The 12,188-nt window shown below is 36.3% G+C and overlaps 1 protein-coding gene and 1 long non-coding RNA gene across 3 annotated transcripts in view; one reads left to right on the plus strand and one right to left on the minus strand.

Annotated features, from left to right (window-relative positions):
- Positions 1-12,188, minus strand: part of epha4b (eph receptor A4b) — a 496,460-nt gene that overhangs the window by 245,144 nt on the left and 239,128 nt on the right. For both annotated transcript variants that reach the window (XM_051922030.1, XM_028794919.2), the window contains exon 4: positions 4,786-4,941. In XM_051922030.1, coding sequence (XP_051777990.1) covers positions 4,786-4,941 — 156 coding nt within the window. The remainder of the gene's footprint in view (positions 1-4,785; positions 4,942-12,188) is intronic.
- The window catches only part of LOC127526511 (uncharacterized), a 402,711-nt gene that overhangs the window by 66,165 nt on the left and 324,358 nt on the right, over positions 1-12,188 (plus strand). The window lies entirely within an intron of this gene.

Genomic DNA, 12,188 nt, shown 5'->3' on the forward strand with positions numbered 1-12,188 from the left:
AGACTTTAGTGCAGTGTATTGATTTGACATTCTCTCTTAAGGCCTCAGAAACCCCCAACCTCAATCACATAACTGCTGTTTTTTCTTAAAGTGGATGAACTTGGGCCCAGGGATTGATGGGTTTCCTGGGAGGGAAAGGTGGAGGCTTAAGAGGTTTGTGAAAAAATGTAACACAAAATGTAAAAGCGCAAAGTGTTACAATAAAGTTTTCAAAATATATATTATTTTTCTATTTGACTGTTTTCTCTTTTCCTTTCCAAAGCACTATTTTACAATTTAGATTATTTGTGTTAACTGGTTGTAGAAACTATCTCTGGTGGGTCCAAGTGTCAAATGTATCATGAGATAAGCAACTAAAATATGCTTTTCTGCAGGAAATGTACAGTTTAGAGTTAAAGTAGCTGAAAAGCTAGGAGGCCTGCTTTTTCCTTTTAAGGATAAGCATAGAGCTCTGCTGTAGTAATTGTTCTCACAGGATCACCACCAGGCCATTTTAGAACTGCATGCAGTTAACAAGCAGTACTGGCGGCAGGATGTGTACAGCACCCTACAAGGCAATTCAAGGCAGAAAATGTGAACACAGATATAAGGAAACTCTTCCTCCCTGGGTCTGACTGCATTTATACTTTGAGCCATCAATTTAGTGCTTTTATATCCTCTGTCTTTTATTTCATAAGCCAGTCTGCTTACTCGTTACCCACACAGAACATATACAGCAAAAGTACATTCTAGTAGGTACTTTTATAACCTTTTATATAAGTTCTTTAAAAAATATTGTAGGAAATTTTATACTCGGCATAAATATATACAGTATACATGTGCCAGTTTTCTACATGCTTCACTCTAAATGTCACAGAGTGAGTTAATTAGTCCATGAGAAGCCGCCTACCAGAAAACATATATATAAAAATAAACACACACACAGCAGGTATGTTCTAATACCCTTAGATATCTGTTTATCAACTTAGATATATGCACTTTTGTTTATATAAACATATTTACAGTGATCCCTCGCTATATCGCGCTTCGCCTTTCGCGGCTTCACTCCATCGCGGATTTTATATGTAAGCATATTTAAATATATATCGCAGATTTTTTGCTGGTTTGCGGATTTCTGCGGACAATGGGTCTTTTAATTTCTGGTACATGCTTCCTCAGTTGGTTTGCCCAGTTGATTTCATACAAGGGACACTATTGGCAGATGGCTGAGAAGCTAGATTGCTTACTTTTCTCTCTCTCTTGCGCTGACTTTCTCTGATCCTGACGTATGGGGATTGAGCAGGGGGGCTGTTCGCACACCTAGACGATACGGACGCTCGTCTAAAAATGCTGAAAGATTATCTTCACGTTGCTATCTTTTGTGCAGCTGCTTCCTGAAACGACATGCTGCACGGTGCTTCGCATACTTAAAAGCTCGAAGGGCACATATTGAATTTTGACTGAAAAACAAACTCTGTCTCTCTCTATCTCTCTCTCTCTCTCCCTGCTCCTGACGGAGGGGGTGTGAGCTGCCGCCTTCAACAGCTTTGTGCCGCGGTGCTTCGCATACTTAAAAGCCAAACAGCCCTATTGATTTGTTTGCTAGAGATTGTTTTCTCTATCTATGTGACATTCTGTGCTCCTGACACGCACTCCTTTGAAGAGGAAGATATGTTTGCATTCTTTTAATTGTGAGACAGAACTGTCATCTCTGTCTTGTCATGGAGCACAGTTTAAACTTTTGAAAAAGAGACAAATGTTTGTTTGCAGTGTTTGAATAACGTTCCTGTCTCTCTACAACCTCCTGTGTTTCTGCGCAAATCTGTGACCCAAGCATGACAATATAAAAATAACCATATAAACATATGGTTTCTACTTCGCGGATTTTCTTATTTCGCGGGTGGCTCTGGAACGCAACCCCCGCGATGGAGGAGGGATTACTGTATATGAATCATGCTATCTAACGTGACATATTTTTCATTTTAGTTATACATACATTTTTTAGATAAGAGTCTGTTAGATATATAATTCTGAATGGATTTAAAAAATAGAGAAAGATGTGTCTGTAGGTAAACAACCGAGCAGAAAATTAAAATGAACGTTAATGAAATAGCATTTCATTGTTTCAATCAAGCCAGTAATTTAATTAAATAATTAATTAATTTAGAATTGACATACACAGGCTAAGATGACTTTCTCTAAACCAAAAATATTCTCAGAATCTCTCGCCTCGCATGAAATAAGGATGACACACAGTCAACACAATGAATATTTACTCCTGTCACTTTTACACAACAGTTCCCACTCCTAATCGACCATGTATGTATGTGTTATAGGAAATGTTAGGTTCCTGAATATTCTGTATCATTGATTAATAATCATAAGTTAATTAAACATAGTCAGGTAGTTCCAGCTTTCCCTGTAGCATAACAGGTACGTCCAGAAAATCTACTTTCCATATGAACAAATCTTACAGTGGCTCTTGTCAACAACATTATTCTTACATAAAAAACACCACATGTACAAAATATCAGTAATCACCACGAAGCTTTAAATTAATAAAAAATAATTGTTTCATGAGGTAAGTAAGTGATAAGTCCAGACAGACACACACATAGCTAAAACAATAAAAAAAAATATTCAAAGGAGCTGTATAAAAATTTCAATCTGGTGTCTTGGCCTTTTAGGAAAAAATAAGCCAAAACAAGCTTGAGATATATGCACGTTTAGTTCTTGTACTAATGTACTGGGATAATGTATGAATAACCAACCAAGAGCTGCTTACTCCTTTGAACATGTTCATTTCCTCACAGTCATCTAGCATTCTAAGCACTAATTTGCTTCCAAATGCTCTATTATTGAAATCTACCTTGCATTTTCCAAGCAAGTATTTAAAATTATTACTTGAAATAAAAGAGGCTGCAATGCATACCATATATTCCAATTTATTTTGTGTTTAAACAGTAAGTCAGGCTTCTAAAGAAGGATGAGTTAAAGGAGGGGACAGAAAGAGGCATAATTAAGAGTGGGCAAAGAGTTTGACATTTGAACAGATTGTTAAACAATGAAAGAAAAGTGTTTTGTAAGCAAGTATCCCAAACAAATATGATGTTTGAATTGAATCAAGACAATAGGTATAATTGTGCTATAAACATATATATCAATAATGATGTTTAAGTAATGGTGAAACAAAACTGAAAATGTTAAACTTACCTTGGCCAATACGGTTCTGTTTACTCAAGCAATGTATACTAAATCTGGACCAAAGTATACCAAATGGGGGTACTTAAGCAAATATATTTTTGAACAGATGTATCTGTGTAAATACTGTATCTAAAAGAAGTGTCTTAACCAATACATACTTTATATATAAAACAGCATATACAACTGAACCAATAATACTCATGATATAAATGTAATTAAATTACAGAGCAAAGGATATATTGTTAGTGTATACAACTACCAGAATATATAATATACAATATAATGTATAAATTTCAATAATGCATTATGTCCATGCTTGGCAAACAGAACTTATGTTCCAGGTACAAAAGATGAATTTGGAAAAAATACATAATGCCCTTGAATAGCTTATGAAAGCACCATACAAAAAAGAAAAAACATTCTGTTGAAGAAGATAATTGGATGGTAATTTAGGCAGCATTTACTCATTCATTTTATAGTATGTAAATACCTATTCCTCTGCAGCTAGCACACATTACCATAGAATACACATATGAGCATATCCCTAAACAGCAGCTCCACCATTCTAACTCAGGAATTCCTGCAATATAAAAAATTGTTTAACTGATTCAAGCATTGAACAGCCTGGGCAGACTACACACAAAATCAATGGTGCAGTCTCCAAGAAAGCTTTGGCCATTTGTATAGTTCACCATCAATTTTCTGAAGTACCAGTTATGAGACCATATGGATTCCATGAGGTAGTCAATGAAACCAAGAACATAATCAAACACATGGATCTCTTGGTTATCTTTACACAAATTAAGTTATTATTTAATTGACAGCAGTGAGTATATAATATTTTCAAACCAGCTTAATCCAATTTGGGGTTGTAAGTAGCTGGAGTGCATCCCAGAAACACTGAGCACGAGGCACAGTGGGTACCAATCCATTGCAGTTTCCATGCAATGAACACACCCCATGAACACTGGGGCATTTTAAAGTTGCCAAATAACATACAAATCTTACATTAACAACAATCAGCCATGGGATTCAAACCCAGGATAAATAAAGCAACAGCACCAAAAGCTGGGCTATTGTGCCACAAAAAAAAAAAAAAAAAGAAAAAAAAAAAACCAAGAAAACTAGCATTTAAAAGAGTATTATTAATAGATGGTGCTGCAAATAACATCTACATATAGTAGATTCTATTTGAGAGTATTTGCTCACCACATATCAAAATATGATTAATTAGTCAATCTGTTACTAAATAAAATTGTTCTAATTCTCTCAAATGGAGATTTATTTTCTGAAGGCCTGGCAAAAAGGAGTCAAATTTACCGAGATTGCTCTTCCCAAACACAAAAAGAAAAATTCTGATTGGATCTTTTTTCTAATTAAATTAAATTAACACAACTCTAAAACAAACTATACAATACATAAGTTGTTTAAGGAATTTCACAGCCATGTTATTTTAACACTTGTTTTATAGATTTCAGAAAATGTATAACAGTAAAAAGTATATACAGTTCTTTTTATTAAAACCTGCTTTCTGTAACTAGATTAAAAGTAAGCACTGGTGAATAACAGAGCAAAATTAGCTATAGCTCAGCAAGCTCTTACGTGTGCAGGCCATTGATTTGGGATCTGTCTCAGCTCTGTAGTATCCTTTCTCACAGACACACTCTGAAGCCCCCTCCTTGTCCGAGTAGCTGTAAGGTGGGCATTTCATGCAGTAGGCATCCATTGCCAAAGGCTTGTAAAAGCCAGGTCGACATGCTAAAAGAAAAATGTATAAAAAAAACAAAAAACAGATGAGTGTAATTCAAAGTATAACAGCACTGAAGAGTATAGCTTTGATTTCAAATTGCAGTAGCTGAATGATTTCGTTCTGCTTTTCTAAGACTTTCTGTCCCAGAGATGAAAGGCTGACCCCCAGTATTGAAGTTAGGGGTTAAATCAGATCTTATTAAGACAGAAGATTGTTCTTGTAGAAAGGAAAGCTTTTTACTTTTACCAAGTTTACCAAGGCATTGTATTCCACATAGATGTATATTTATATTGTGTATTCATTTCTTAGCTATATCAAGTATAATTAGCTGTCCCTACTTGAAAAATGCAAACATAGCTGATGACCTGTTATGACCCATGAATATATGAATATATATATATTTTTTTTGTTGTTGAGGTTTTGGAAAACGTATACATAACCCATAATATCAAGCAAACTCACTTCTCATCCAAATAGCTATGGTTTAAAACCAAACATATATTTATGAAAAAGAAAAGAGGAAAAAAAAGAGCACACACCAGTTCCTTTTTATTACTGACATTTTAGAGTACACATTCAACTGCAGCATTCATTTAACATTTTGACCATCTGCACAGTGTTACTAATTTTGGAATGCTTTTAAAAGAGGAAACCAGCACATGATTAGTATCTGATATTTCATTTCAGTTTGCAGTTCTTCTGTCCTTTTGCTAAGGAACATTGACATTGTTTGCTTTTGTAAGCCCCAAAGCATTGAAATTTGCGATACAGTCAATTTAGGGAGGAAATCTAAAGGAGGAAGCATCTCAAAAGACTATGATTCCTTTATATTTTCCTCACATATGCAGCTGTCCCTTTGGGGGCAAAGTGTTTTTCTAGTGCCCCTATACACAACATATAAAATAATAAGATATTCTAGGCAGAATGAAAGTGATTTCAAATCAAATCATATATTGTTCTGTGTTCTCCCAATTATAAAACATTCAGCACAATATACCGTTTTTTTAAAAGAATAATGCCTTAGATTTCAGTAATTAAGGGCAGTATATACTGTATTTTCACTGTAATGAAATATCCATTGAAGGAAAAAACATATACAAGTAATTTTCATGCAATATCAAAGAGAATGCTTGTATGCTATTGTAGCAGTTAGGGCTTTTGTCCATCTCTCGAACCCTCAGATACCACTCTGATGACCAGGTGAATGTACAATAATTATTTTACTATTACACAGTGCACCAAGCACCCTCCACTCCACACTCATATACTCAATAAACTCTTCAACAATACTACAATCCTCCTCGCCCAGACACTTTGCCACCCTACCTCCCAGCTCAGCTCAGTGTTCTGGGCTTCCCACAGTCCTTTTATACACCCTGACCCGGAAATGGTTCCTGGCCAAACCCACAAGTCCGTTTTCCTTCCGGGTCAGGGCAAACAGTCCTTTTCTTCACCCCGGGAGCACGTCGCTTCCTCCAGTCACGTGACTGTGACGCACTCCCGGGTTATAGGGCACGCAAGAGCCCACTAGCCCCCCTACAGCAACTCCCGGTGGCCCCCAAGGTATCCAGCAGGGCTGTGTGTATAAACTACAGAGTCCATGAGGCCCTGCTGGAAGTCGGGGCACCATCATGCTGTCCGGAGGGCTTCTCCTAGCGGCCTGGGGGTGGCGACCGGAGTCCATAGCCGGTCGTCCATCACAGCTATATACATTATACAACAATTATGTGCACATTCACATTTGCATATATAATGATGTGAATGATTTCTTTCTCCATTTCTTCTAAAGAGGATAGCAATATACTGAGCAAGACACAACAGCTTGACAACAACAACAACATTTATTTATATAGCACATTTTCATACAAATAATGTAGCTCAAAGTGCTTTTAAAAAACGACGATATTTTGTCTGTGGAATCATTTCTGCGTATCAGGCTTTTGTTGAATCCCATTTTTTGAGTTAGAGCTGCTGAACTTTGATAACTTTGGGGAAAAATGCAGCTACAACATGTATATACACATACAGTATACACACATGTACACACGTGTATATATACAGTATATATATATATATATATAATATATATATATATATATATATATATATAATATATATATATATATCCAGTGTATATATATATATATACTAGCAAAATACCCGCGCTTCGCAGCGGAGAAGTAGTGTGTTAAAGAGGTTATGAAAAAAAAAAAAAGGAAACATTTTAAAAATAACGTAACATGATTGTCAATGTAATTGTGTTGTCATTGTTATGAGTGTTGCTGTCTTTTATATATATAATATACACACACAGACACACATAAACATATATATACATATACATATATATATACATATCTAAATATACATACGTATATACACATATACACATCCACATAAACATATATATACATATACAAATTTACATATCTACATACATACATACATTCACATATATATATATATATATATATATATATATATATATATATATATATATATATATATATATATACTGTATATAAACATTTGTACTTATTGGCTCCTGTATTTAGGATATAGCAGGTTGGATAATGGACGGATGGACATCTGTATGCATAGCCGTATTTGCCCGTTTTTTCTTTGTTCAGTAATATTTCAGTAAACCCGGAGCTTGTCAGTTCAAATCCTGGTACTGACACCACTGTGTGACCTTGAGGAAGTCACTTCACCTGCCTGTGCTGCAAAAAACAAAAGTAATGTAACAAATTGTACCTCAGATGTTGTAAGTTGGTGGAATAAAGGCATAAGTAAAATAGATAAATATGTATTATACACATAGGAACTATTCATTTATTTTCAGTTAAGTCATCTGCAGCAAACTTTTATAAATGAGGGTTTCTGATTTTTAGATAGTGCAAACTGTTTCTTCTTCATTGACGTTTTCTCTTGGAGAGCTTTTTTCATTTCATTGAAAATGAAAGCAGCAGCTGCCAAAATATGTAGCTTTCTTATTAATTTTTCAACATTGTGTAAAATAAATGTATAAAGTAACATAAAAGGTTTAAATACTGGTTATCCTTTTACACTAAAATATTACTAAAGAGGTACAAAAAAAGTAAAATGGATATGTTCTTTTTCTTTAAGGAGATTAAATATTACTGAAGAGAGAAAAAAAAAAATTAAACAGCCAAATGGGGCTATGCATATGAACTTAAAAGGTTTAAATAAAACAGAAATATATATTTTATTTTTACTTGCTTAACTTGTGGAGGGTGTATCCTGTAGCAAAGCCCTAACTTTTTTTGTGAAAGCCTGTTTCAGTAAATAAGTGTTAAAAACAGGTGTAAAGATATTGACAATAAGCTACGCAAACCCAGGAAGACATGGAATCGTTTAAATCAAGTATCATTACATCTTCCTTTCTTAAAGAGAAGTAAGGCAGTACTTATAAGCTTACATATTTATATATAGACATACATATATATATACATATATATCTGAAGCCGTGCAAGCACACTCTTGAGAATGCAACGTATAGTTGTACAGAAGATAAGCAATCTTGCCTCAAATGAATGGCAACCTTTTGTAGGTCTATGAACTTAATTTAAACTTTAGGTTTACACGGTGCTTTCTTTCCGAAGTACCTGCACTCATGAATATGTCTGTATGTGTCAGTCGGTCAAATCCACGCGCTTTGCACCGGCGAAGTACCGCTTTTAATTTTTTATTAAGAAGAAAATAAAACGTTTTTAAATTGAGGGAAAATATACTAATAACAGTTTGTTAAGGATCTGTTTTTTTGTGAAGCTGCGTTTACTCGAGTGATCACTTCGACCTGACTTGGTGGCCAAGTATAAGCGTTACCTCGTAGGTAACCACCCATACAATCAGATTGTGAATCAGACTACGAATGCCGTGAATGTAATTACACACTCACTGCACTTGCTTACGGTAATCGAACCTCGGACGTCAGCGCTAGAGGGGCTTAGCAGCGGTGAAGTATTGCTTTTAAATTTTAATTAAGAACAAAAGAAAATCTCAGAGCTTCGATTCCCGAAAGGGAGTGAAGTGAGTGTCCGGTTAACCACCAGGTAAAGCTTATGGTTGGACAGCAAGTGACGTAACATCAGCCACGGTGCCTTCAGTTGTGAGAAGCAGATCATAGAATGATTGAAAATAGTTTTGCATTTACCTTTTTAGTAAAAGGCGAGCTTTTAAGCCTGAGAAATCACCCCGTAAATGCACACGTTTAATTGCACATGTGTAAATATGTATGGTTACACAGTATTAAAAGACAGTGAACAACGTCAGTTACCTTTGTTCCCGCGTTTGATAAAAGGCGAGCTTTAAAGCCTGAGAAATCACCCCGTAAATGCACACGTTTAATTGTACATGTGTTAATATGTATGCTTGCACAGTATTAAAAGACAGTCAAAAATTAACGTCATTTACCTTCGTTCCCGCGTTTGACTCGTGCTGTAAATCTCTTCCTTGTTTTTAGTTCACGTGATCACGTAGGAGGCGTGATGACGCGATACGTGACTCCGCCTCCTCCATTAGAGTATATGGACAAAAAATATGTTCCAGTTATGACCATTACGCGTAGAATTTCGAAATGAAACCTGCCTAACTTTTGTAAGTAAGCTGTAAGGAATGAGCCTGCCAAATTTCAGCCTTCCACCTACACGGGAAGTTCGAGACTTAGTGATGAGTCAGTGAGGGCTTTGCCTTTTATTAATATGTATATATATATATATATATATATATATATGTATATATATATATATATATATATATATATATATATATATATATATATATATATATATATATACACATATTAATATATATATATACACATATTATATATATATATATATATATATATATATATATATATATATATATATATATATATACAGTGCATCCAGAAAGTATTCATAGTGCATCACTTTTTCCACATTTTGTTATGATACAGCCTTATTCCAAAATGGAATAAATTCATTTTTTTCCTCAGAATTCTACACACAACACCCATTAATGACAACATGAAAAAAGTTTACTTGCGGATTTTGCAAATTTATTAAAAATAAAAAAACTTTGCTCAATACTTTGTCGATGCACCTTTGGCAGCAATTACAGCCTCAAGTCTTTTTGACTATGATGCCACAAGCTTGGCACACCTATCCTTGTCCAGTTTCGCCCATTCCTCTTTGCAGCACCTCTCAAGCTCCATCAGGTTGGATTCAAGTCTGGGTTCTGGCTGGGCCACTCAAGGACATTCACAGAGTTGTCCTGAAGCCACTCTTTTGATATCTTGGCTGTTTGCTTAGGGTCGTTGTCCTGCTGAAAGATGAACCGTCGCCCCAGTCTGAGGTCAAGAGCGCTCTGGAGCAGGTTTTCATCCAGGATGTCTCTGTACATTGCTGCAGTCATCTTTCCCTTTATCCTGACTAGTCTCCCAGTTCCTGCCACTGAAAAACATCCGCACAGCATGATGCTGCCACCACCATGCTTCACTGTAGGGATGGTATTGGCTTGGTGATGAGCAGTGCCTGGTTTCCTCCAAACGTGACGACTGGCATTCTAACCAAAGAGTTCAATCATTGTCTCACCAGACCAGAGAATTTTCTTTCTCATGGTCTGAGAGTCCTTCAGGTGCCTTTTGGCTAACTCCAGGCGGGCTGCCATGTGCCTTTTACTAAGGAGTGGCTTCCGTCTAGCCACTCTACCATACAGGCCTGATTGGTGGATTGCTGCAGAGATGGTTGTCCTTCTGGAAAGTTCTCCTCTCTCCACAGAGGACCTCTGGAGCTCTGACAGAGTGACCATCAGGTTCTTGGTCACCTCCCTGACTAAGGCCCTTCTCCCCCGATCGCTCAGTTTAGATGGCCGGCCCGCTCTAGAAAGAGTCCTGGTGGTTTCGAACTTCTTCCACTTATGGATGATGAAGGCCACTGTGCTCATTGGGACCTTCAAAGCAGCAGAAATTTTTCTGTAACCTTCCCCAGATTTGTGCCTTGAGACAATCCTGTCTCAGAGGTCTACAGACAATTCCTTTGACTTCATGCTTGGTTTGTGCTCTGACATGAACTGTCAACTGTGGGACCTTATATAGACAGGTGTGTGCCTTTCCAAATCATGTCCAATCAACTGAATTTACCACAGGTGGACTCCAATTAAGCTGCAGAAACATCTCAAGGATGATCAGGGGAAACAGGATGCACCTGAGCTCAATTTTGAGCTTCATGGCAAAGGCTGTGAATACTTATGTACATGTGCTTTCTCAATTTTTATATTTTTAAAAAATTTGCAAAAACCTCAAGTAAACTTTTTTCACGTTGTCATTATGGGGTGTTGTGTGTAGAATTTTGAGGAAAAAAATGAATTTAATCCATTTTGGAATAAAGCTGTAAGATAAGAAAATGTGGAAAAAGTGATGTGCTGTGAATACTTTCCGGATGCACTGTACATACATATATATATATATATATATATATATATATATAAATACAGTGGTGTGAAAAACTATTTGCCCCCTTCCTGATTTCTTATTCTTTTGCATGTTTGTCACACAAAATGTTTCTGATCATCAAACACATTTAACCATTAGTCAAATATAACACAAGTAAACACAAAATGCAGTTTGTAAATGGTGGTTTTTATTATTTAGGGAGAAAAAAAAATCCAAACCTACATGCCCTGTGTGAAAAAGTAATTGCCCCCTAAACCTAATAACTGGTTTGGCCACCCTTAGCAGCAATAACTGCAATCAAGCGTTTGCGATAACTTGCAGTGAGTCTTTTACAGCGCTCTGGAGGAATTTTGGCCCACTCATCTTTGCAAAATTGTTGTAATTCAGCTTTATTTGAGGGTTTTCTAGCATGGACCGCCTTTTTAAGGTCATGCCATAGCATCTCAATTGGATTCAGGTCAGGACTTTGACTAGGCCACTCCAAAGTCTTCATTTTGTTTTTCTTCAGCCATTCAGAGGTGGATTTGCTGGTGTGTTTTGGGTCATTGTCCTGTTGCAGCACCCAAGATCGCTTCAGCTTGAGTTGACGAACAGATGGCCGGACATTCTTCTTCAGGATTTTTTGGTAGACAGTAGAATTCATGGTTCCATCTATCACAGCAAGCCTTCCAGGTCCTGAAGCAGCAAAACAACCCCAGACCATCACACTACCACCACCATATTTTACTGTTGGTATGATGTTCTTTTTCTGAAATGCTGTGTTCCTTTTACGCCAGATGTAACGGGACATTTGCCTTC

The sequence above is a fragment of the Erpetoichthys calabaricus genome, chromosome 2, assembly GCF_900747795.2.
Source record: "Erpetoichthys calabaricus chromosome 2, fErpCal1.3, whole genome shotgun sequence".
In the NCBI taxonomy this organism is placed as follows: Eukaryota; Metazoa; Chordata; class Cladistia; order Polypteriformes; family Polypteridae; genus Erpetoichthys; species Erpetoichthys calabaricus.